General features: G+C 42.9%; 1 protein-coding gene across 3 annotated transcripts; it reads right to left on the bottom strand.

The window, feature by feature from the left end:
• Positions 1–8,774: 8,774 nt before the first annotated feature.
• sall1a (spalt-like transcription factor 1a) lies at positions 8,775–25,120 on the bottom strand. Of its 3 annotated transcripts, none has more exons than XM_035161185.2 (3): positions 24,988–25,120; positions 11,410–14,807; positions 8,775–10,464 (listed from the first exon to the last, which is right to left on the bottom strand). In XM_035161185.2, the coding sequence occupies exons 1-3, from the start codon at positions 25,055–25,057 to the stop codon at positions 10,024–10,026; spliced, it is 3,909 nt and encodes a 1,302-aa protein (XP_035017076.1). In that variant the 5' UTR covers positions 25,058–25,120; the 3' UTR covers positions 8,775–10,023. The 3 variants fall into 3 exon arrangements, with proteins under 3 accessions (XP_035017076.1, XP_035017067.1, XP_035017085.1); XM_035161176.2 differs by lacking the exon at positions 24,988–25,120 and adding an exon at positions 20,236–21,134; XM_035161194.2 differs by lacking the exon at positions 24,988–25,120 and adding an exon at positions 17,545–17,787.
• Positions 25,121–27,325: the final 2,205 nt, after the last annotated feature.

Below are 27,325 nucleotides of genomic sequence, written 5' to 3'. Positions count from 1 at the left end.
CTTTACACACTGTGTTCGCATTTTTCAGGTGTTTTTTTAATCCGTCGTCCAAAAAAACCTTGCACACTGAGTCCAATGCACTTTATTATTCCATTCGCTCTGAAAATTCTTTTTCTGAATAAGGAGCAGCGAAATTATCCCAAACGCTACCAAGTCTATTTCAGGATGTGATTGATCCAGTTTGGTATGCTACCAGCACTGAGGCCACATTTTGGAAAAACGGAAACACATTTTGTGATCATATTGATCATCAACTCTCCGGAACGCCTTCGATGATTGTGAAAAACCTGTTCCGAAAACTTTAATGAGGGACAAAGGTTTTGGAGTCAGTGTGTAAGTGTTATTGACACAATATGAGGTCATATATTTTTTTTAATGTGTGACAATTTCAGCCAAAATTACGGACTTGGTGTGCAGAGACCTGAAGTTCTAAGTTTTGTATATTCCTGCACTAGACTGAGGATGCAGCCTTATCGTCCTGACCAGAGATGAGTGCTCACCGTGCTGTCTTGTCTGTTCCCAAACTCTTCATTCAGGTGAGCATGTGAGTCTAACATAGTTCTTTTGTTTTATATCATATATTATGTGTAGTGGTTGCACTTTTTGAGACTTGACTGAGACTTGTGTAAAAGTGGTAAAACAGCATCAATGGCATATACAGTGAAACATCAACGATGGAAGCTTAACCCAGCCAGACAAGCCTCCTCCCTGTGCACAGCGCGGTGCATGTAAGGACTCACTCAGACTAACACAGCTCGTATCACTCGGGGCAGACAGGCAGCAGATAGACTCTCACACCCCTTCACTTTCAGTAGAAAAAGCCACAGTGCTCGCTTGAAATTGCCCGGTGTCCCTCTCTCTCTCTCACCTCCCAGACGGGTAATCTGCTCTCTGATGGCGGCGAGCATGTAGCGGAGGTTGGCTCTGACACCTTCTTGGCAGAGCAGCAGAGCCTGGCTCCCAATCCCATTGTCTAAAGCCAAGATGCCCAAAAACCTCTCGACACAGTGTTTTGCTTCGCGGCCCCTGCTGAGTGCCGGGATCTTGTGTCAATGAGCATATCAGAGGGTTTGACATGAACAGATACATACAGAGAGTACACTCCAGATATGACATGTTTCACACTGAATATCTGGCAGATAAGGTGTCACGACTCTATGACTGTGGCTCCAACAGACCAGTAGAAGGAGAAGCAGGAGGAATGTATATGTAGAGGCTATTTACCCTCATGCAACGATTATGTTTCAAATCATAATATGCCGCCGAAGCTGAAGCGGTCATGTGATATTGCGGTTAGTTCAAAGCAGAAAAAGTGTGCTTTTGTTTGAATGAGCTAAGTAGCCCTTGGCAAAACTTAAGAGCCATCAACTTCATGCATGATATGAGCGTTTCTATGCATGTCTATGCATGTGTGTGTATGTCCATGCGTGTGTGTGTGTATGTCCATGCGTGTGTGTGTATGTCTATGCGTGTGTGTGTTTGTAGTTCCTGGCTTTTGTAAAGGCACCGGGAAGTTTGAGCCGTGCACCCAGGCATGCCTGTGCAGTGTAACCAAGGCTGACTGGCTGACCTCAGACTGTGTGGGCCCTTTAGCAGAAGATGAAGGAGCTTTTTCAGTGACACAGGAACAGGAGGTATCGCCTTCCCTTTGCAGCAGCACTCATTCATGCCAGACACAATGCGTTATTATTGGTTTTGAATTGAAATGTTAATTTTGGGAACTGGGCAAGTGGGCCTGAGAGCTTGCCCTCATTTCTCATTTTTCACTTGGCTGAGGTGGTCTGTTTCGATGGGGGAGAGTTAACCCTCCACTCGCCTGGTACTGCTACACCTCGGCTCAGAGGACCAGGGGCCTGTGCCACATTTTTTAAGTCCGAAACTGTCAGAGCCTGCACCTGACACGCATGTTTATTTTTTTGTTTTACCAATTACAGACATAGATTATATAACCAGTCCGGAGAACGTGACAGACCCGCTGATCTGGACCTGTTCGGACCTGACTTGCTTGGGTCGGGTGTCCACACTCTACTGTGGACTGGGCCACACAAACGTTTCCAACATTTATAACTGATCCTGGAAGTTGAACATTGGCTCCATCATCACTAACACGTAGGAGCTGAAAGGTCAGGGTTAAGAGGTGATATATGTAAAACACTGTTACATACCCACGGAGCAGCCACTATTGATCCTGAGGCCATGGAGGTAAAAAGCAGCTCTTTCAGTGCGGCTGGTGTGAGGCACGCAGGTCAGCACTCTGCTGTACAACCTCACTGAAACGAGTGCATCAGCAGGGCCCGGCAGATCTATATGACGGGAATTAAACAGCATAATCAAATTGTTTGCGCAACCATTTAGCATCTCATTCCCCTGCTGCCCTGGGCCAAACTGACCACTGGAGACGGGCCATCCGCAGCAGTAACAAAGTGGGGCAATAACTAACAGCGATTAAAGGAATATTGATGGCCTGTGACACACAGCATCCTGAAAAATGCTATTTGGTCAAATAGCTGCAATAATTAAGTATATGAGGGTCAGTCAATTTTATCTGCTGCTTTTATTTGGATCGATTATTTAGTAAACTGGCCGGGCCTCCGAGAGCATTATTGCTGAGTGGGGTGTTGATTTCATAGAGCGTGTGCTTTAGCCAAGTCACAAAGTGGCAGTAGAAGCTTTCAGATATTACTCTTTTTTATACTTTAGATTTGATTGATATTTTCCACATTTATAAAGTCACACAGAACAAACAAGACAACTGATTTCTGTGTCAACTGGTTACAACTGCCGTCCTTTATCTGTTTTCAGACAGGACGTCCGGAGGAAGTCCAGAGAATTGGATCTGGACTTTATGCAGAGTTTGCCTTTCACACAACGCAGGAGAAGATTCTCTGCTCAGACACATTCACAAGAACACAGAAGTCTCCAGAGAATAACAATTTTGATATGAGCCGAAAATGACCTTTCATCTACTGTTCACGTCGACCTTGTTCTGAGATATTTGAAATCAGTTCTACACCATCATGTCCTTTAATTTCAGAACATTATGTTCCTGAATCCTTTCTGATTTTTTACAGACAGCAAAACAAGCAGGCCTGGAGCCAAATGTTCTAACTGATAAACATTAGCTGACAGCAAAAATAATGAGTTCTGGCTGCATAAACCCTCTGTGCATTTAATGTGATGCAATGGTTAAAAATCAACTCGGCCATTTAGACTCTGCCAGGTAATTGATTAAACATTAACCTGCAGGATATGGGATATTTCTTATTAATCACAGGTGGCACTGACTTAACTGAGCATGAGGAGGAGGGCCACTCACACCCCCACAGACACACACACATACACACACAAACACCCTTTTACATGTGCATGACATTGTGTAATCATAACATAAGCCATTTAGTAGATGCTCTAATGTGATGCAGTCTAAGCGCTGTGGGAGTCAGACATGTAAGTCTGGTGGTGCAATTGAGTTATACACACACACGTGCACACACATCTCCATATCAAACAGCACATTGTGGGAATTGCCATGACCTAATGCATTGCTTATCTTGCATTTGATTGCAGGTTTCACTGAGGGAACCGTTTTCCTCTCGCCTGTGCAACATGACGTCCTATGAGAAAACCAACCTTGACCAAAGGAGCGAGGAGTCTTTAAAGGAGTGGGTGGCAGATCTGTGATCCTGACCCGTCAGATACCGTACACTGTACAGCAGCGCGAAATCCCATGAAGACAGTAGGACGGAGCAAAATCTCTATCAGCCCGTCTTTATTTTCCCACAGTCGGTGACTGGGTAGGAGAAGCTATCGCACTCCAATAACGTCACTGAATATTCAGCTTCTGTAGCAGGCCATTGCTTTGATCTATCACTGATGTGGGTGGCCAGTATCCACAGCTACAACAGTCTTCAATTTGAGTCTGACAGAGCACAGAACCTGCCTCTTAAATAGCTACGTTCTTCTTGCCGTAACCCTGGGTAACTTTTTTGTGCTTTTTATGTGAAAATTGACAAAGTAAATTTCCTTTTCAGCCGTTTCCATGATGCCTGATGAATAATGTACGCACAAGCTGAAGGACTGCTTTCACCAAAAAAAAAAATCTAGAGCTTCAGGGTTGTCCCTGCACATCATCTGTCATTGCGTGATGCGAGTGGCGGTCCTGGCGTGGGGGCTTACGGCAGCACACAGGTGCCCTTTTCACTCCCAGGCCAAAAATGACAAATTCAATAAACTCAAGACACATCTCTGCGGAGCACCTATGGAATCACACACACCTGACAAGGGGCTGAAGGGCTTCTTCAGAGTCACTCTGACATCCCATCTTGATGCCCAATATCAATATCTTTGTCCGCAGCCATCGCAGCGGAATATCTTTCCATCTCACTAGCATGCTTTGACACTGTGAGAAAGAATACGAATAAGTGTCAGAGGTTGTGGGACTGGAGGTAAGACTGTGATGAGGAAACAGTATCTGTGAGATGACATTAACAGAGAGTGTCCCCAACTCTGTGTGTGTTTAAGCCCCCAAGCAGACAGGCCTGGCTAAGGTTACCAACCGTAATTCTGATGGTGAAAGGGCTACAATCAGCCTACTTAATCTCAAAGCTGTTCTTTAAAACCAAAAGAAAGACGATATGTCTCCATTCTACTGTACAAAACAAGGAAACATGTGATTCATCTTAAAATGGAAATGCACATTAAATTAAATTTGCCTTAAGGGGCACTGAGGACAACCCGTGACTACAGGTTTTTTTTCCTGCGATAACAAAAAAGGTGCTTGTACTCCCGTCAAAAGAGCCAGTCTCATAAACCTACTCTGACCTGAAAGAACACACCCCAGACATCAAATTTTAAAGAATTAGCATCACAATGGGCTAAATGTCTCCCCTGTAGTAAAAGCCCAGTGAAACGGCCCTGCAATTTCAGTGGTGATGATAAACTGGGGGACGCTGATAGCGGGAGCACTGTGCGTGAGACAAACCCTCACTGTATGTTCATTAGCATCCCTGAAGGTTCCCATCCTTCGATGAGGGAAACAGAGCACTGTGGCCGCTCTGCAAGCATGAGTGCCTTATTTAAGAGTTTGGTGAGTCTGCTCCACCAGGAGCTCGCATTAGGGCTCCCACCTGTTTGTCTGGGTACTCCTTTGACACAATAGGTCATGAAACGCAATATGGGCCTGTGCCTCTCTTTCTCACCACACAAAAGGCAAAGAGCGGATGAACTGCAAGATAAATGACCTTGACATTTGGACAGTCTCCAGATTGCTGCTCCATAAAAATAAACCATGCAAAGACTATCTCCAAACCCTCATAAGACCAAAGCATAACTTAAACGGAGAACAAACAGGAGCAAAGTGAGGTCAAAAAAGAAGTATCAGGTTTTTTGGGCTGGATGGATATTTCCTAGAAGACTTTGATTACTGGTGTGTGATAACTGTGAGAGTGTACAGGCCGTAAAAATCCTACTTCCATGTTTGTACTTACAATCTGGAGGTCTTGTCTTCCATCCAGCTGTGTACACGCTGCAGACAGGCTCCATTTTCCACAGGAAGCACAAGGAGAACCACAGGAAGATAAAACCAGCATGAAATGGCTGGAGGAGAGTGACGACGCAAATTACAGCAAAGCTTACGGAAACATAAAATAAAACCAATAATCACTTTTCTGTTCAATAAACTGCGATTTCAAGGCATATTAGAGGAAATTAAAGGCAGCACAAGCCGGTTAACGTTTCACAGATAAAAACACACTAAAGAATGAGAAGCAAAATCTGTGTTTCATTGGACACGTTAAGAGGAGACAACACTTGGACATGTTTTCTACGTGTTTTTTTCCATAAAAATATGTGCAAGCACCAAAGAGGTATGTTCCCACAGAGAGGAGGCCTCTGAGCGCATCCATCACCTGAGCATGACTGACAGTGTGGGCAGGTGTGGAGGGGCTTTCAGGGAGAGTGAGCTCCGGCCGCCATAAATGAGGCTCACCATTGTTCTCGGCGGGTCTTTTGATCTCCCAGCGGTGGGCCGGAGCCTCAGTGGGGAGTCCAGGGCAGGCCCGCAGGCTACAGTTTGTATCGACTCAGGAGGGCTGACAGCACAACGGCGAGCATGTGGGAGGGGGCGCCGACTTCCCAAGATCGCCTCCGTGCAGCCCAGCTTCGTCTCAACTTGACCTGCACATTGAAGAACTGCAGAGGGAAGAAATAGAAAATAAACAGATTTTACTCCTGATTTGAGCTAAGGCTGATGCTGCTGCAGAGCTAAGGAGATGTGTGTTTTATTTCTACTTCCACACTCACACACACACACACACACACACACACACACAAACTGTTTGTCAGCTTTTTTATTTTACAAATTGTTTTTCTATCCTCATTTCTCCTTACATGACATGCACTATAATTTAAAAATACATAAATAATAAAATATTTTGACAAATAGCAAAGCAGAAAGAAGCTCATCCCCTCAAGTTCTGATATAACTAATATTGTGCAAGAAAATAATTCCCACCACACGTGAGCTCACACTGGAAACAAATGGTCTTATTTTTGCAGTGTGGCAGCTGTGCATACAGCCCTCACTAAAGGCCAGGCCTGTAATGAACCTTCAAGTGTACAGTAAGTGGACAGGAGTGGCTTACAGCTAAAGAGCATAATGTTTCTTTGCTGATGATTCCAATCCTACCCAGACGCTGCAGCAAGAGCCAGTGAAGCCATTTAACCCAGACAAGAGTCAAAATAACTTGAACACATTCAATAAAAATTCAAGAGTGAATCCAAATATGCAAGTGCGTAAAGTAGTGAACTATGTGTGTGTGTGTGTGTGTGTGTGTGTAGCCCTATGTGCATCTTGCCTATGAGTGTAATAATGGGTAGTGTGTAGAATCTCTGTACCCTGAGAAAACACTCTCAGGGCCATGGATGAGACTCGCAGTGTTACAATAAATTGTGACAGCGAGCAGGACAGACTGGGGACAGCCCCTCTTGGTCTGTGGCGATTGTGTTTCAGCGTGTTCGCCCCAGCTCTTCCTGTGGTGTTCTGTGTTGTGGAGCGAAAAGCCACTGCTGGGAGCCACAGTGGAAGAGATCAATTGTACACATTCCTGCCACCTGAGATTCGAGTGTTTCTGTAATACTGCACAGCTCAATCGATACTGGAGCGAGGAGCCGACTGGGAAGAGCCCACACCAATGATGCTTAGTGCTGGTACCACTCACACAAAGATAAAGCTTGTATTTACACTCCTGTATATATATACACACACACACCCACGTATATGTATGTATGTATGTATGTATGTATGTATGTTTTTTTTATTAATTGATCTATATACGAGGAGAAATAATTCAAGAAAATAATGTGTTACTTAGTAATATTATATATATATAGTAATATATAGTAATATGTATAGTACAAGAAAATACACAAAAATACTATTAATTAAATGTATTATTTTCTATAACTGTGATATAATTATTAATATGTATTGTGTATTTTATTTTCTTAAGACATGTAAACTAATATTAAATATTAATAAAAGATATAAATTATAGTATCCACAATTTTGAAAACTGCATAAATAGGCACATTTAAAATATGGAATTAATATTTAATAAACCTGTTTATATTCTAACGAATTAAAGAGTTTTATTATTATTGTTATTAATAACAATAATAATAGCAATAATACATATTGTAGCACCCATAGCATAACTGCATAAATATGAACGTTTAAATATTTTAATTAATATTTGATAAATACATAAATATTCAATTAATTAAAACGTTAATAATAAGAACAATAATAATGTGTATGCGTGCAGCAGTTGTATTTTAGTCCTCTGCAGGAATGTGTGAGGGAGAAGCCGATGCGCAGCACAAAGCAGCAGCAGCAGAGCGAGTGAGTGTTAAAAAGAAAACAGGCTCTGTGGGGAAAGATCATTTAGCTCCGATGTCTTGAAATATAAAACGTAAATATTGGTCAATTCGGCTGCATGCGAAGGAGGAGGAGGAGGAGGAGGAGAAGGAGGAAGAGGGGGAGAGGAGGGAGAGGAGGAGGAGGAGGAGGAGGAGGAGAGCGGCCGGGCAGACATGAACAGATCCTGTGTTGCAGGATGTGCAACGATGTGTTAAATGAAATGCAGCTGTTGAAATACAAAAGAAGAGATTTCTTCAGTTTGAATAAAATATAAGAAGCGGATGCCTTCAAAGGTTTGATCCGCTGTAAGCGTGTGATCGTTGTGACAACTTCTTTTAGAGCTTTGTGGAGACGTTAACTAGATCGTCGCTTTCTTCAAGAAAAGTAATTACTCAGAAAACACCGATCACACACCAGTGCCATCACACCGAATTGTGTCAGCATACGAAAATATTATTTGTATTATTTTCCCCGTGGAGTCTTTTTTTATTCTAATCTATTAAACGCGTACGGATGATGAGAAGAGGGACGCTTCTCCTCTCCGCCTTAAATCAACCTGATTCACATGATCAGCGATTAACCGGTGATTTCAGGGAGATTATGCGGTTAAAAGTGCGAAGATTTGAAATGAAGGAGCAGCTCAAACTGTCGGAGGCTGAATCCTCCGTCTCTGCTGCTGCTGAGTGTCGGTGCTCACAGAGCTGCACAGCGGCCATCAGCACGAGTCATTCACCAGGAAAAACTTTATTTCACTTTCATTTTTCTTTAAAATGCTTGATGAGTGAAAATATATATTTACATATATTTCAATGATAAGACAAAAAAAACTGGGAATAAAAGCACACAGACACAACCATGACTCTTTTGGAAAACTGATGTATTTGATTATTAGAGTAAAGAATTACAGTATCTTAGTTGTTAGTAGGTATTAAAGTGTAGAGAAACTGGACCCATAAAGATCTTCCAACTTTCCAAGAAAGTGCATGTAACAGTCCGAAGGTTTTCAAACCCAATATATATTTATATTTATAAAAACACTATCATTTTGTCCCCAGGCCTTGATGGACTTCTCTTGCGTGAGTTATATGTACATTTTTCTTGCGAGGGAGTTTGCATTTCCACATCTGAATGGATTTACCAGAAGCTTCGACACAATAACTTTGCACTTGATGTCATTGAGGATGCTGGGACTTAGCAGCAATGTGGAAATCCAGCTAAGAAAAAAAAAAAACTAAAGGAGAATCCTGCTCATTTGATTGGCTGTCTCAGCTCCAAAAAACCAGGAAATAGGCCAGGCCGAATGTTCCCCTTTTAGCAACTGTCTTGCTTTTCAACAACACCAAAATACGAGCCACGAAAAAAAGAGAAGAGATCGAGGGAAAAATATGGAAGTAAACAAAAAAAAGTAGAAAGTACAATACACAGAAACAGTAACAACAAAACAAGTTAACACTAAAGAAACCCTTGAAACATAGCAAACTTCAATGTTTTGTCTTCCTTAAATAAAATACAAGTAAATAAGATTTGGAAAGAAAGGAACTACAGCATAATTTAGTCCCTTGCCTGATTTTCATTGTTTTGTTTTGATGAAGGGCGGGGGAGCATGAACACACAGATGTTAGACCATCTACAGAAGATCAGTGTACATTATTTACAGCAAAACTGTTTGCTTATTACAGGGCTAATGCATCACATGAACATCAACAGTTCGGTTATAGCTACTACAGACAGAAAATAACTTAATGCCAAGGGAAGGATATCTACCCAGATATTCTAAGTTTCAAAAGCACATTTTTAATCCCCCATACATACCCATTCTGTCTTTAAAACAAACAAAAACCTAACTGTTAATGCTGCCACTTGGTTTCAAGCAAGGTTATAATCACTAATAAATAAGCTCCTTAAAACTATAACATGTACATTGTACAAAAAAGCAACTTGTCTTCACACTTGTGTTCGTAAAGATTCAATGGTCAGCGAAGCAGTTCGGTTGATTCTGTCCCTGTCTTGTTCTCTTTCTTTTCTTCTTCTCTGTGTGTCTACATGTGTGTACAGTATGCCCTCAGGCATCTTCATGTGTCTGTGTGCGGCTCAGGACAAACACTCTAACTGGTGACGATTTCTTTATTGTCCTCCATGAACCGTGTGAAACGGAAGTGGGCCCCGTTCTCTGTGTTGGCCATTTTCTCAAGACCAGCGAGAGCAGCGTTGGGCTCCATGCTGTGTAGCTTGTCTAGGCTGCCTGTCAGGCCGCCGATGGGAGAGCTACCCCCATTTCCCAATCCACCTGACATCGGTGGGATGCCTCCATTCTGGATGACAGAGATTTCATTTGTCTTCATCGCAAGGCCGTTGGAGAAGGCTGCAGCGTACTGGTTCCAGAAACTGGCCGGGTCCCCGTGGCTTGCCCTTGATACCATGTCCTTCTGGAAGATCTCTGGAAACTTAACTGGGTTGGTACCCAGGAAGGCCATTGGCCCATCCACAGAGAGCCTGCGGCCTCGTCTGGCAGGAGCGCTGTTCCACATGTGTGTGCCCATGTGAACCTAACCAGAGTGAGACAGAGGGAGAATAAAGGGGAGGGAGGAGAGAGACAGAGGAATGAGAGGGATGAAAATTAGTGATGTTTGCAAACTTGGCCACAAGAGCTGCACATGAGATGATGCAATGGAAAAAAATAATAATAATGCTTGAGTCTGAATTAACAGCTTCACACCCTGTGTGCAGCAGACTAGAGCAGTACCGGCATGATGTAAACATCTTATTTTGGCAAGACCGTTACAAGCAGTTTAATCTGAGCCTTAATTTGCTCATCTCACAAAGGGACAAGGGGGCCCGGGGGTAAAAAAGCTCTGGCCAGGGTTGCATCTGATATTACACATCTGCCAATATCCATTCCTTGATAAAAAAAACATGTAAAGTACAATGACAGACTCACAAAAGTTCAGCTATTTCTGTCTAAAACTAGTATCAACTAACAGCTGGATTTACTACAAAATAAAAAAATAACATGTATCTCAAATTCCTCACTATAGATACGTATTGACCCAGTCAGAAAAAAAGTCACCTTTTTTGTTTAGTCAACATAATTTTCGCAAGTTTTAGTAGATCACTGAGCAGATGGGATTCTTAAAGATTTAGACCTGCGGCATTTTTTCTTAAAATCTGATCTGGCAAAAATTCCGATTGACTTGCTTACATTGATTGCCTGTGATACTTAATTCTGAGCGGTGAGTCATTACCAGCCAACCACACTCTGGAGTTTCTATCCAATAATCATATTACTTGCGTGATTCAGCCTTTCCACTAAGGCAATTTTTATCACAGGGCTGCTCCTTTAATTAATTATACAACATCACCACCTCTTGATGCCTAGTGCACTGACACGACATATGAAACTAAATAGCAGCTTGGAGACAAATTTTTCCCAAACATTCTCAAGCACGAACTTTTAAGAGACCAACGATTTTCTAGATTATTTCGACATTTACCTTGAGGTTTCCTTTGGTGGTGAAAGCCCGGCCACAGATACTGCAAGCAAAGGGTTTCTCTCCTGTGTGAGTTCTCTCGTGGATCTGCAGAGCACTGGAGGAGGAGAAACACTTCCCGCAGGTGTTGCAGAAGTGTTGTTTGGGTGTCCTGCGTGGTGGAGCACCGGAAAGCACTGGGGAAGAGGAGGCAGATGATGTGACCAGTCCTGGTGGCATGTCCTTGTCAGGGTGGAGGCAATGGAGGAAGCCATTGATCTCAGGCTTGTTAATAGAGACAACAGAGAGGAGAGAAGGGGTTGGGCTGCAGGACAGGCTGGTGTTTGACGGCTCAAACAGCTGTGAGGGCAGGTCTCTCATTTGATGGGTCAGCATGTGCTGCTTGAGGTTGCCCTTTGTGGAGAAACCCCTGTTACAGGCCGTGCAAATAAATGGTCGTTCTTTGGTATGGCTTCGATAGTGAATGTCCAAGGCACTCTGACAAGCAAATGTCTTCCCACAGATGTCACATGATGTGTTCTTGATGATGCTACGCTCACGAAAGGGGAATAACATACCCATGGGGTCTTTTGAGGGATTGACAGATGTCAGGTCCAAGGCTCCAATGTTAGAGGGATGAGAGTGCAAGAAGTTTGCACTTGTGTGCTCAAAGGATAAGACCCTCTGCTGCCTTTCTTCAAGGCTGGGGGATTTACGTGGTTGGGGCTGCATGTTAGTGGGGGATGGCGCCTGCATGGAGGAGGTAGATTCTGACACAGCTGGACTCCCGACGCTTTGACTTTCAACATCTCCTCCCAGTGACGAGGAGTCATTGGTGAGGCAATCCCCCTCGACTAAGCCATTTGCCATAACCTTCATGTGGCTGGCATGTAGCTCCTCTGTTTCATTACTATGAGCATTACCATTTCTTGCTTCCCCCTCTTGGCCAAACATTTCAGGGGGAGCTGGGGAGTTACACAGACTGTCATGGTAGGCATCAGCTGACCTGGGTGTGTCTGGCACACTGCTATCAGGGCCCTCCTCTAATCCTTCCATGTTGTCATCAGAGAAGTTGTCCAAATCATCAAAGTTTCTCTCCTCAAATGAGCCAGTGTCAGAGACCATGGACTCCGGGTAGCTCTCTGGCAGAGGGGTGTTGGGGATATGTCCACCCATATGCATGCGAATATGTTGCTGTAGAACCACAGCATTTGTGAACTTCTTCTGGCAGATCGGGCAGGAGTGTTGAACTCTGAGAGGAGGCATGGCCCTATGGACGCTGTAGTGGGTCTTAAGATTCCCCTTGGTGGTAAATGCCCTGCCACAGACTTTACACTTAAAGGGCCTTTCCCCAGTATGAGTGCGATAGTGCATTTTCAGAGCACTCTGGCAGCTCAGCACCCGGTGACAGATGACACATTCGTTTGGATCTGTCACCTTCCTGTCAATGTTTTCCACAAGCTGCTGAAGCTTGGAGGTCTCTGACCCATGGAGAGGCTCCAGAATGCCTCCAAAGGGGAACTTAGCCTTGAACTGATCAGACATAAGGGGCATAAGTGGGTTGGTCATCATGGGCGGGCTGTTTGACGTTGTGTACTCAGCTGTACTTTCTGAAGCAGAGCTTAAATTTGTCATGAAGCATGAGGAGTGGCTGCCTTCTTCGGTTTTCTCATTTGAGGTAGGCAGAGTCGCACCTTCACCCTCTTCAGACACTCCATCATTACTTTTAGCTGAAGGCTCAGCAGAACCTGAGTCTCTCTTTGCAGTAACAGAAGGGCTAGTTATGGCTATTGAATGATCTTCCTTTTTGATGAAATGTGGAAGGCTCGGCATGGTTGGTGGCAGCAGCATACCGACTGAGGAAGTCAGAGTGGGCAAAACTGGTTTGCTGTCCAGCCAGCTGGTGACAGGTTTCTCAGGGGGCATAGACATGCCATATGGAATGCCAGTGCTGGTCGGTATGTTGTCTAAATGCTCAGGAACAGGGTAGGGGTTCATCTGGATATGTGGGTATTTTTCTTTATGACGCTGGAAATGTACCTTCAGGTTACCACGGGTGGAGAAGCGGTTTCCACAGATATTACACTTGTATGGTCTCTCGCCAGTGTGGGAGCGCAGGTGGATTTGCAAGGCACTGTCACTCCCAAACACCTTGCCACAAAACCTGCACTTATGCTTGAAAAAAGATTCCTCCGAGCTGCTCTTGTGTTCAAATGAGGTGACATTTGGTGGCTTGCCTTTCCTCTGCTGGGCCAAAGCTGCTAAAGAGTTGAGGTCCTCCACAGTGCTGCCCACACTCGGCAGAGAGCTGGAGAACATGGGGTTTCCAGGAGGGGGCTGAGGTAGAAGGGGATTGACTGCAGAGCTTAACAAGCTACCTATTCCAAATGCTGGCTTGGATGACTTAACTAGTGAGGAGTTGCTGAGCTGAGAGTGGAGGCTACTCATATGACTCGGCCTCTTGTCAGAGGACTGGGCATTGATTGTTGATGGCCCCAGTGTGCTAATGCTTTGAGATGTCTCACTGGTGCTTGGGTTGGGCTGAGGTAGCTGTGCCGCCGCAGCCAGTTGTTTTAAGCTGCTAATACTTGCTGACTGACTAGCCAGGTTCTGCGCTAGGCCTGCGGCTGCAGCCAGCTGTTGGGAGAGATGTGAGCTGAGTGTGGTCAGTGGGCTGGCAGCAGGCCCCATTGTGCCTGGAGCTGAAGTTGGGGGCACCTGCATTTCTGGGGACTGGGAGGCCAGTAGCAGTATCTGATGGCGAATCTGCTCAATAAGCTGCAGCTGGTGAATTTGTTGCTGTTGTAGGCCCAGGAGTTGCTCCATCAGTGCTGGCACTGCTACCCTGGGGCCCACAGTGGAACGGGCCTCTTGGGAGAATTGGGCCACAGCCACTTTGGTGCTCTGAAGATTTTCAATGATGACATTGCTGTTGATCATGGAGAAGTTTCCCAGTTCAGTCAGGTTACTGAGCTGAGGTAGAGGGGCAGAGATAGCTGAAGTACCCACTGCGGGGCCAGAGGTGGCCCGGCCACCATTGCTGACTGTGTTGATGGGACTCCCACTCTCTGTATGACTGCCTTCCTCTTCATGACCACTGCTCATCCCGGAAATGTCCACGTCCATGGATTCTTCTCTTTCTAGATGGTTACGCTCCAAAAGGTCGCTGCACTCTGTTTCATCAGTGTTATTAACTGTGCCATTCATCTGGTCATCGGGATTATGGTGGGGAGATCCAGGCGAGAAAGTCCCGGTGGGGGAGGCAGGATTTTCATTCACTATCAGAACTAACTGATTCTTAGTGCAATTCTTCTGGTGTTCTTCAAGATCCGATAGTTCAAAGAACTCAGCACAACATCTGCTACAGACGTGGGCGTCTGACTCCTTGCAGGGGGGGTCCTCTGAGCAAAGTTCTGTGTCCCCTGAAAAAGAGGAAACAGAGGATTAGTGATTAGAAATGTTTTGCAGCTGAAAAAGCAGCTTTATCTCCTCAAATTCCATTGTTGTTAATCTTAAGTTAATCAGTTTTACACTTATCCCCTTGATGCGCTCACAAAAACAACGATCGAAAGGCAACAATAAGCCAAAAGAAATGTGTAAAAGCCTTATTCAATGCAGTGGCCTCTTGAACATGATAAGAAGGGATACAAAATCAATGGGAACTACTCAAATATTGCTTAAAAGTGATCTTTGAAGGTGCACATCTGGGTCTCATCAGTCCAACCAAAGGTAATCATTTTCTCCAGATAATCCATCAAAATATAGAATAGAGTGAAGTGAGGACATTGGTCTTAATGAAATTTCATAGAAAGGCATTGATTTCCTATATTCCATGCCCTTCAAAGTCGACTTGTCCACTCGGCGCAAATCAAGCATTTGAAGGACTTATTAGACTTTCAATTTGCTGTCAACTTTGCTCATTTTCAGCCAACTATGGGCATCTTGGACAGGTTATCTATGTCACTAAACTAATTTGTATCCACTCAGGCTGCAATCACAGTGAGACATGAACAACAGAGCCTGTGGCCTCCAGACTGTTAACTCACAAACTAAATACCAGCAAAACAAAAGAAGAAAAGAAAAGACTTACAAAATAAATAGTGACTTAATAAGTATTTATGATATGGAATCCTTTTTCACAAATAATTTTTTTTGCAATATAATTTAAAAAACAACATACATTTTTTTTGTGAAATTGTGAATAAACTTTGACCCCCTATCAACTACAAAAAAGCACTCATCAGTAAATTCTTCGAGATAAACAGCAATGGAAAAAAAGTTTGAAATAATGGCTTAATCAAAACTAAAGAGTAGTGTGTTTCATCAGAGTGCAGGCATCACAAACTGATAAACTGGACACAGCAGCTCACAGAACACGCAGTACAGACACAGCAGCTTCTGTGGTCACAGAGATGAAGATTCGAAAGTGGTTACCGCCATTAAAATGCACATTTTTATACACAGGACGAGTCAGGGAGTGAAAAGGCAAGACGACACCCGGCCCCCAGAGCCACTGCTGTGCTCCAGAGTTTCCTTATTCTTTTCCCTCTTTGTCACACTAAAATCTTGCTGTTTAACATACAAGTTGATTTACAAATTGTATTTCTCTATGAATCCCTTTCATTGTGCCTCTGGCCCCTCAACACTTTCATCAGAGCCAAGAATTCATTTGCAAATGAAACCCAGAGAAGTGCAGCCCTGCCCCACAGAGAGACAGGATGCCTTCCCATTGTTCGCGCAGCATGGGAGCGGCGGGGATCGTCGGCACAGCCTGGCCCTGCTCATCTCAGTCGACTCAAAGCAGATCCTGTTTAATTCAGGGATTATCTCCCTCAATGTTTCTCTACTCAGAGACATCAGATAACGCAAAGTTGCCATGACAGTAAACCCTGGCCCTCACACCACCAAACCATGCAAACAGGGAAGACTCCACTTTAATGATAACTTTTTATGTTAAATCCCCCCTGCCACCCACCCACCTACCTACACCCAGCACTAATTTTGAAAAAATGTGTTTGATTCCTAGTGTGAGAAATCTGAGGATTAAATACATTTTTTTGCCTCTTTTCTCAAGACTGACTGTAAAATAAAAAGGACAGTGAGTGGGTGAAAATAGGAGAGACAGAAGTAACAAGAGAAAAACTTTTGTCTAACAAACTTTAAGAAGATGCAACATTGATAAATAAAAAATGTGTTTCTGAGTGTGTGTGGACGTGTGTGTGTGTGCGCGTGCATGCTTCAGTGTATGCAGAGCATTGCAAAAAAATTAAACATGGTGCATATATTTGAGAAACAGTGGTGAACACTGATATGAAAATAATTTACCATTTCATTTCTACATGTGTGGCTTTAGTTTAAACAGTTTCTTAACAAAACATTTTTTTATGTGGCGCACATTTTCAAAACCCCTAAAATCAATCAAAGATTTTCAATCGTGCTATTATTGACATGAAAGTGCCAAGAATTCCAAAATTAAAACTATCGACAAAATATATAATTACAGGGAAAAAATTTAAGAGAAATCGGAACATATATATTACTAAGATATTTTGTGCATATCTGTTTTAATTATTAACTGGAACTGGAGCAAAACATTTCCATCAAAGTATTGTAATGCAGCTGTGTACAGTCTCCTCTTCAGCCACTCTATATTACGTTTGAAATGTGAGAGAAGAAAGTAATAACTAAGCTCATGTAACTGTAAAATGATAGCTGAGAATGTCTGGACGAATATCTCACCAAATAACCTAAATCTTTACACCGCTACAGATTTTCTAATCTAACTGTACAACACGGTGTTTTGCTTTATCTGACCACAAATAAGGATCAAAATGAAATTCATGCATGTCTGAAAACCCACTGTCCACATAAGACTACTAAAGCAAACAGCGCAGATGCTGGCAATAGGCTTAATTCCAAAAATAGCAAGGATTAACTTTGAATTAAAATTAAGTTAAAGTCAAGCTGGTATGAAGATGGAGTCTGTAAAACTTCCATAGAATCTCTATCAAAAAGCACAATGTAAGCAGTGCACAGGGATTCAGGAGAAACAAAGAGCAGAGGACAGAGCCTAGAAAAGATTGACCAAAGTCTGAATATGAGAGGCGAGAAAGCGAGGATTAGTCAATAAAGTTGACGGAGAGCTTTGAGAGTTCCTACATTATTTTTTCGCGGGGGGCCTCTGTGAGCCTCTTGACACTTGTAACTTCAGGAGGATTTCTGCTCACATCGTCTCCAGCCCTCAGGACTCATCCCAATGAACACTAGATGGGGTTCCACTAAGCTGCCGTGGTCCAGGACAAGACTCCAATCTCAGAAGCTCTGCCCGGTGACACGCTTAAAGCTTAAGGGGAGGGAAAGAGGCGCGACGAGTCCCTCAGGCTACACCTGGACTCACACCACATAAACACTGGCGTAATGACGAGCAAAGCGCACTCTGTTTGTTGAGAACATCGGTGCAAAGGGGGCTGCCCTGCCAATCTCCCCTGTAGGGGGGCCGCTCTGATAGGGTGAAAGGGGATGGCCACAACATTGATAAGGCCTCACACTTGCACACACACACTTGAATAAAAAGCCGGGGCCTTGCTGGGCCGCCTGCAGCTCTGATCAGCAGGGTCAATGGCGTGGTGGAGAGAAACACACTGGGCCCTGAACTCTCATCACCTCTGCATAGAGGGACACTGGCAAAGGTTAAAACAGCTCAACATCCCACCCTCTGTGGCTCGCACTCCGACTTCCTATAGTAACTACAGCCCTAAGCATCACTGACATTCACCTACTAATACAATGACTTTCTGTTTTTCATTTCCGGGCGACCACAACCCTCCAGAAGCCAAACACAGCACTGTCTCGGCTAAAACACAGCTAATCTGAGGACAACATGTCCCTAACTTTATAATTTCACACACACAAGAGACATTGAACACTTTTAAAATGCAGCTTTGTTTTGGACACAATATATCATTTAGCAATCTGCAGTTTACCAGGGTTTGTGACAAAAGTAACATTTGATTAAGTTGATCAGAGTTTAAGGAAATTGCAGACAAAAACAAGTCCCAGGGAAAAAACTCGATTTTTGCATTAATCAAGTTCCAAAACAAATCACGTGAAATGGGCTGAAAATACCTTTCTATGCAAGGCTTCCCCCTGAAACACACCAGCACAGGCTTTTCAGGCTGCACTGAATACACTGTGACTTTTACAGATATTTACATCAGATTTATTACATTTACAGGCCTTATCCAATAAGTGTGTAAGCCAAAAACAATTTCTGACTTGAGCTGGATTTTTTATGTATTGCATATTTTAATATTATTATTATTATTCTATGTGTGGATATATTTTTTCTGGTGACAATTAAAATATTTATAATACAATTTCATCACATTGCATGACAGACCACAGAGAGGCCTTCATTCAGGTAAAGAATAGTTATTTAAATTGCAGACATTTTTAATAAGTATTATTTTCTTGGTGATGAGTAGAAGAGTCGGTCAGGCAAAGTAATACGTAGCGACGCAACGTCCTGTTACGAAATTAAAGGGTTATTAATGTTAACCTACAATCTATTCACACCGTAGTTTTGTTGACGTTTTATTTTCTACTTTCAAAATAGACGTGATAATTTACCATCTCTCTGAACCTCGCCTGTGTTTCGCTGGCCTTTGTAAGAGCTCCTGCATGGATTTCCAGCTCTGAATGGCACTTTGTACAAACTGATTTCACATTTTAGGCACAACAGCACCAGTAAAAGAGAGTATTGTTCACTTTACCAACAAAACATCGCACAGTGTTTAAATTTACAGCAGGCGATGGCTCATCCAAACGCGTAAACTCCTCTAAAGTTACTTTAAAGAAAAAAACGAAAACGTCTATTTTAATTTTGGTGGAGGAAACCACACATTATTTTGTAATGAAACAAAAACGGTTAGTGTGTGTATGTGTGTGTGTGTGTGTGTGTGAGTGTGTGTGTGTGTGTGTGAGTAAGACGTGACTTCTCTAAGCTGCTATAACAAAGTTGAGCAAAAAAACGTGTAAACGATGAGTAAACCGAGGGGATATTTTCAGGATGTGGAGAGGTTGTGTGTTTATTTGCGCTCTTCGCAGCACTTTGACCTCCTTTCATCCAACTTACAGCCAAACAGCTCAGCAGTGTGTAAACAGCGAATTACTAATAGGAGCGATTTCTTACATAAAACGAGGGGAGATATTGTAGGATTTTCTACATGAAAAAAATGCGGATGGTTTATCTGTGTGTCCGGGACCCAGGAAAAGTTGGAGAGTCCCGACAGGAGCGCCAGGGTGGTCCGTGTGGACGCACCGAGAGCGAGCACCGAGCGCAGGGAAAACCTCGGGGAGGACCGCGAGCCGAACCGGCTGCTGGTCGTAACTGAGTTTATACATTACCTTAAAAACACTATTTCAAACTGAACCGAAGTTTTGAAACTTTTTTACTCACACGTTGCGTAAAACTGAAGAGAATCGCGCCCCGTACGTTATTTATTATCTTTAACTAATTTATCTTTTATAGTGAAGTTGGTATAAAAGCGACCACAGAGGTTTAAATGAGGGGTAAATAAAAAAAAAAAAAAGCGTTAAATCATCTTTTTAACTGAAATACTGTACATTTATGGGACATCCTAAAGTTTTCTGAAAAGTGGCTCAGACTTTTATCAGGCACACGATGAAATTTGGAAAGAAATAAACAGATACAGAAAAGTATAGAGCTCAAAACTTAAAGCAGGAACTTTTACGCTCATGCTTCACCTCAAATAAGCTGAAACAGTTTTTTAAAAGTGTGTAGAATTCATAGTGGTGGTATAAAAGGAGCGAGAAGCAGCTTGGACTCACCATTGTGTTCCGATAAAGGCTGATGAGGGTCGGATTGGAAGTGTTGCGGCTTCGCTTGTTTCCTCCGCGACATGCTGGCTGGCACATCAGCGAGCGCAGAATAAAAAAATGACTACAAAAACCCTGCTCAAAAAATTACGTAAAATCGAGCCCATCCACCGCGCATGTGCCGCGTTATGATTATCAATAATGCTCTGCGATTAATCATACAGGAGGGGGCTTCTTTGAAAGGCGATTGGCACCTCGCCAGCCCCCCTCCTATTCAAATGAAGTCTCTTTAATCAATTAGCTCCTGATTTGCTGGGGACTCTTGTCTCTCTCTCAGCTCCCACCCAATGAGTTGATCCGTACGGGGAAGAAAGGCTGGCTCTTCCAAACTCCCTTTGGATACGGTTTAACCCCTTGTGTTAGCCCGAGTCAACGCTTATCTCGACTACTACAGGGGAATGTCAGCATCTCGAGTCCATGCCTGCGACAGTATCTTTCAATCTTTCACATTCATCAAGCAGCGATCACACTTTTTCCCTTCTCTCTTTCTTCTCCTCCTGTAGATGTGGACTGACCGGACGCTCCGTGCGCTCCAGCCAACTTTCTCCTCTTCTCCAACTCGGTGTAGTCCGTCCTCCGCTGAACTCGCTGTGCGCGGTGCGCGGACACCTACTCTCTGAAGAGTTTCGAGCGGAGGTCTCGGTGCGCCGAAACGCAGCGTCGCGCCAGCATGTTCCCGTGCGTAAAATGGCACCGGTTCACGTCCCCTTCGTCCAGAAAAAAGTCCACGGTGCGATCCGACGTCCCAATCAGTTTCATTTGATGATTATTAGTAAGGAAAAAAGAGGTGGGGGTCACTTACTAACACGTTTTCATCGCGCACTGCATTCCGCGAATAAACAAACTTTGCGGGGCCCGTGCAGCGCTGGGACAAATGTGGAGCCCGGCCCATCGAGGGTCTGATTGGTCACCGGGCTATTCAGTCATGCTGCCATTCACCTCCACCTCCTCCCTCCCTCCCTCCCTCCCTCTCTCCCTCTCCCCCCTCCCTCCCTCCCTCTCTCTCTCTCTCTCTCTCTGATTACGCACAGCAGATCCAAACGCTTTGTGCGCACCAGGATGAGCAGTGGTAAAGAGAGCGGAGAGAGGTCTGTTTGTCTGAATAGGGATAAATAAAGCTTTCACATTTCTTCCTTAAACATTTATTTCCCCCAGCAAATGGAGGCCTCACACACACACACACATCATGTGAAACCTTTACACCACCTATTTAACTATTAGATACAAACTTTAAAAAGCCTAAATGTCGTCACCATCAAGTGGGATGTTTGTACAGTAAAACCAGTTTGAATGAATAAACTGTATTCTTATAAATTGGATGCGTTGTAGGCCTAGTGATAAGTAAGCAAGGCAATGCTCCTGGTAACTGTACAGCCAATAAAACAATGTGTTCATCAAACCTGTAAATAAAGTTATGGTCCAGTTCTCCACGACACACTATTATTATTATAATTATTGCTATAATAATAATAATAATAATTATTGTTATTATTGTCACCTGTCTAAATAATGCAGACTAACAGTTGTGCGCCTTCCTTCAGTGGACTGGGATGTTTGAAGAGGGCAACATGTCCCACAGGAGCCCGGCTCCCTGTGAGTCGAGTAGATTTATTACGTGAAAAAGATAAACGAAGCTCTCAGTCGGCTTGATTTTGAGAAATGAAGATAATAACGTTACTATAGGTGATGCCTCGGATGCCATTATTTTTCACTGAATATTTAAAGAGCAGCTGCGGGCTAGATGGATCTGGTCCTCTCTTGTGTCAGCTATCTTTTAGTTTCGACGAGCCTCACTATTTACTTATTCATGAAAAAAGGGAAAGAGCAAGAGGAGGAAAATCAAATACTTCTGATGGCTCTGAGTGATCTGCTTTATCAATGCGTTCTGACAAAATCATTTAAGGATATATGTGTGTGTATATATATATATATATATATATAGTGTGTGTGTGTGTGTATATATATTTATATATATATATATATATACATATGGTGACAATTGATATATGTCAGGACAGTTTAAAAATGTGATGGATCGAAACGTGGGCTTGGTCTAAAAAAAAAAAACTAACAGCAAGTGATCATTAATAGAGGAAAACGTGCGCGCGTGTGTGTGTGTGTGTGCGCGCGCCGTTTAACCCCCCCCCTGCAATTACGTGCACCAAACTTGAAACTGCTGGGAGAGGAAAAAAAGGGGGTCTGCAATATTGTAATGTCCCGGGCGGGAAAATCAATGGGCAGTTAATTGATGTGAGTGTTGGTGTGAGATTGTAAACAGGGTGATTTGCAGCCCAGCCGAGCGGGAGACATTTTAAATGGGATTCACTCGGGACGGTGAGGATACAGTGTTAACAATCATGGGCTGAATGACACTGCGGAGACGGACACAGTTTGGAGACCCCAGCACACATAAGTCACACCCAGCAGCGACTGGGAACAAAATAAAGTTTCAGCTATGACTGAGGAGATAGTTCAAGTGTTCATTTTGCAGGATGCAATATTAATGATGAAATATTATTTATAATATCCAGCACATAATAATCTGTGAATTATTTTGGCTTTACCAAGATATTTATGATGTAAAAAACAGCAAATAATATACATTTAGAGTAGGATCTAATATTAACAATTATTTTCAAATGAAAAAAATATGTATTTTTTATTAATATAATTATATGAGTTAATTAAAAAAGCGGTAGCCTATGGATCCATCTAATCAAGCATTTTTGACTCGTTTTTTTGGGGAGGGGCTGTCTTTTAATCAAATGTTAGTTAGACGAGCCTTTTGCGCATAAAGAGCGCGCATTTTGCCTGTTACGCGCAATCCTTGCATATCACACCAGGTCCGGCCCGCGTGCCTCCATTCATTACCGCCATCGACATCCAGTGATGGATCATACAGCGCAGGAAAAGTGCGCATTTGGCCCCATAATAGTGACAGTTAAAGCGACGACTCTCCCCAAACCGGAGCAGTTAGTGACCCTCAGTCACTCAGCGTGTCTGCAGACCGGAGAGCCCACTCCTCCGTGTCACAGCGGATTCAACACGTGGTGGGTTTCTGCTCCCTGATCCACGCGACGCGTAAAGAATGACAACGAGCTGGAGCAGGGCCTTCATCTGGGTCAGCTGCACGTGTGTGTGTGGGTGTGTGTGACGTGTGTGTGTGTGTGTGTGTGTGTGTGTGTGTGTGTGTGTGGGTGTGTGTGTGTGGGGGTGTGGGTGTGTGTGTGTGTGTGATAATGGGAGCCCAAGTGGCAAGAGAAGAAAAAGAGGAAAACGTGTAGGTTTAGGCTCTATAAGGATGGTGTGTTAAGTGGAGGAGTGATTCATTAATTCACATGACTGCTGCTACTTGTGTCATTATTACACTCCATTATTATTTAATAGGTTGGATTTACATACCATCAGTTAAAAACAACATTTAAAGCCCTTTTGATAATAAAAAATCAAAGTTATAGCTATAGACAGAAGAGAGGCCTTACATTTTAATAAAAAGAAAATATGTCAACTCACACAGACAGCAGTACATTACCTACACATCATTTTCTAAATGAAGTATAAAAGTGTATCATTCTATATACTCGTACTCAAGCCTTATTTTCGATTTACTGTAAATACCGGAGACTCTGACCCTCGTGCTTCCAACACATATGAAGAAGTGCACGGCCTTATTCATGGCATGCTGACGTCTTGCAGGATTAGGGGCTTGATTAAACGGATTGTTGTAAGCTGGCCTCATGCTCAAAGAAATAAAGCGATAGGCCCACATTTTCCTTGTATCGAGTCACACACACACATGCTGTCACTGTGTGACTCTTACTAGTGCCATGTAGCTTTGGTTAAAGGTGTCCAACTGCAAGAAACTGTAATAATATTACCTCATTTAAAATGTAGACATTTCTCTGAGTATCACTAAATCATCATTTTCAATTTCTTCATATTTACAAGATACCAATTCAGAGGAGTGCCTTTTAAATGATCAACATTTACAATGTAAGTTATCAATTGCTGCAGAAACTATAACTTGTTCTAGTATGAAAATAAATTAGTGTGCCTGTCACATGATCAGAATGCAGCATTTACAGCTCCGTGTTGCCACTAAAGAAACCCCATTGAAAAATGGCCTGCATTAAAATTCAGTACCTGCAGCAGCAGAGAATAGCCTCCATTAATTAAGAGATCAAACCCTCTCTATTGTCCTCCAGCAGCCCTGCCACCACTTGTCCCGCAGATTGTCTCCCCCCATTGTGGCCCCTGACAACTTCCTGCAGCATCACCCGATATCAATGGGCCGTGTTTGTTTTTACATTATCTCAGCTGCAGTTACAGACATCCCCTTTCAGTCCCGTCTTGTTTGAGGGAAAACAAGCAAACATTCAAGGGTGTCACGGAGGTGCTGGAGGTCAGTGGTCCATCACACACACGCACGCACGCACACACACACACACACACACACAGCCTGCTAGTGTGCGTGTGCGTGTGTGAATGTAACTTTGCATGTGTCACTGATACAGTGAACTGAGACATACACACACTGCCCACTCTGGGTGAGTGAGTGTGAGTGTGAGTGAGTGTGTGTGTGTGTGTGTGTGTGTGTGTGTGTGTGTGTGTGTGTGTGTGTGTGTGTGTGTGTGTGTGTGTGCGTGTGTGTGTATCAGCTGTAACTGGCCAGGAGCAAGTGTACAAGTGTCAGGAAATATATACCTGAGGATCCCTGACTAGCGTCGTCCTCCCAGTCATTAGCGAGAGAGGAGAGGATGCACCAGTGTCTCATCCTCACTGGTGTCACTGGAGAGCAGACACCACAGGCGGTGTGCGTTTTCGAATAGAAATCCACAGTCACATCTTGTCGTACAGTTTGCACTGTGCAGTGGCACACTTCAAAAAAATACATGGAAACAAATTCATTGGTAATAATGATAATGTAATCTGAATATAATATACACAGATAATGTTATTAACTAGTTATAATAATTCAGAGTTAAACAATAAATCATTCAAATGATGGCACAATGCACAATATTATTTAAATCTGAACCTAAAAGGTTATTTATAATTTTTCTTTTCTTAAATTTACATCTATAATTTCAAATTGTACAGTATACAATAACAAAAATCAATACGTGCTCAAACACACAATAAACATATCTATTTAATTTCGGTTAGTTACAGTTACAAGACTTAATCTGTTTCTCATTACCCAGCACCCAACATGTTTTTTTTTCTGAATAGATACTTACATTCACAGAGATCCAATCATTAAATCCTCCGACTGTTATGATACAAATTCACTTGATTGTATTTGATTAAACATTCTCGCTTGACTTGCATTAACGAGAAACACCACAGCACTGGACGACCACCAAGACTCCCATTTTGGCTCCTCGGCATTCTTGAAGAAAAAAAAAAACACATTCTACTTTCATATGACATTGACGAATGATATTTGGATGAAGGGAGATGCTGAGATCGTTAGATGTTTCGCAGAACGGAGCCGGATTACACTGACACACATCACTAAGAACTGGAGGTTACCGAGGAACCAAAACACACCAGACATCTTGAAGAAATTACATCACCCCTCTGAAAGCTGAGTGTTTATGTATTTTTAAGAACCTGGAAGCAAAACTAAAAATTACACATTGAATTATCCCTACATTACTTTGCGTGATCGTAAACACAGAATGTAAAGAGCATGCACATGTGATGTCTGCGTCACAGCAGCAGAGCAAGTCCAGAGAGAGAAGTGTATGAGCACACAACAAAGCAGCGTGCAGGTAACCACCGAGCGTTCAGACACGCCACGTAAAGCACACACACACACACACACACATTCTTACAGTAAATACAGCCACAAAGTAGAAACATAAAGTGGTTTATTCGCTGCAACTCTGGGCACAAGATGTTTATCAACTGCCGCCAGACAGCTGTGTTGGTTGGCCAGCGGTTAACTGTGTCTCAGACAGCCCCTTATTGCTATTGATAGTTAGCATCAGTGTCCCGGCTGAGAAATGGGGCTGCTATGAGCAAACGCAAAGCTATTGATCTCCGGCTTGTCCCCTGACCAGCCTGGAGCTAGAGGGAAGGATTGGGAGCCGGACGGAGCCTCCGAGACGCTCCCATAAACTCACTGTCTGCCACCTGGAACAGATACTGGTGCTGTGTTCAGAAAGTTACTGCTCCTATCTGTTGTTGCTGTACATTCAAGTTGATCACCTCCATCCACAAATAGCACCAAAATGATTAAATCAGTCAGTTTTTATGAATCAGGTCACATTTGGAGCAGAGGAAGCCACACATTTCTTATTGGTTCTTACATTAACGAGTTTATCTTGAGCCCATGCCAGCTTATCTGCTAGCAGATATTAAAGGAACATATGGGACTTTCTTCTAAAAAGATGGTGATAGTTGTCTGCAGTGCCTGCAAAACAAAAATAACAACATCTATAGCATATCATATTGGTGTCTGTGTTAATGTTTGCCAATAAGTGCCAAAATGAAAACTTCATATAGCTTAAGCCATGCGGTACAGATGTGCATATATGTTAACATTTTACACAAGAAAATGTTTTTCTTTATTGAAGGTCTACAAGTTTGGTTGTATTTGCATCATTTATATATTTATTTCTAGTTATTTATAATAATGTTTATGGTTAAAATGTAAAATATTCAGCCTCATTACATTTCTTTGTCATAAGGTTTGATAATGACATCTTTAAGAATCATAAAGTATATATATTGGAATATCTGGAATTTTTCTATTACTTAATATTGTTTTCGGCATTGTGCCTCAAAAATTCCCATTGGTCGGGATCTACAATTTTAGGTTAAGTCAAATAGTGTTTTACCTTTCTGCAGAATTCCTCCTATCCGTTCCTCTTCTCTTCAAGTGACTTTTATTTTTTTGTGCATGTATTTACTGATTGGCTGGAATAGACGGATTTCACTTGCATGGGTTTAGATTTTCAGAGTACAATGTTAGTGTGCGGCCTGTAGCGCATAGTTCATCAAACTACTACTTCAGTTTGCCCTCTGCTTCCTT

The sequence above is a fragment of the Hippoglossus stenolepis genome, chromosome 1 (genome assembly GCF_022539355.2).
Source record: "Hippoglossus stenolepis isolate QCI-W04-F060 chromosome 1, HSTE1.2, whole genome shotgun sequence".
NCBI lineage: Eukaryota > Metazoa > Chordata > Actinopteri > Pleuronectiformes > Pleuronectidae > Hippoglossus > Hippoglossus stenolepis.
This window is presented reverse-complemented; position numbering and strand designations above follow the sequence as displayed.

Excerpts from the sequence above, each read along its gene's own strand:
- sall1a (XM_035161176.2), bottom strand. The coding sequence starts at position 20,308 with ATGTCGCGGAGGAAACAAGCGAAGCCGCAACACTTCCAATCCGACCCT. Across the intron at positions 14,808-20,235 it reads GCCTTTATCGGAACACAATG|GGGACACAGAACTTTGCTCA; the intron begins GTGAGTCCAAGC and ends CCTCTTTTTCAG. Across the intron at positions 10,465-11,409 it reads CCACCAAAGGAAACCTCAAG|GTTCACATGGGCACACACAT; the intron begins GTAAATGTCGAA and ends CACTCTGGTTAG.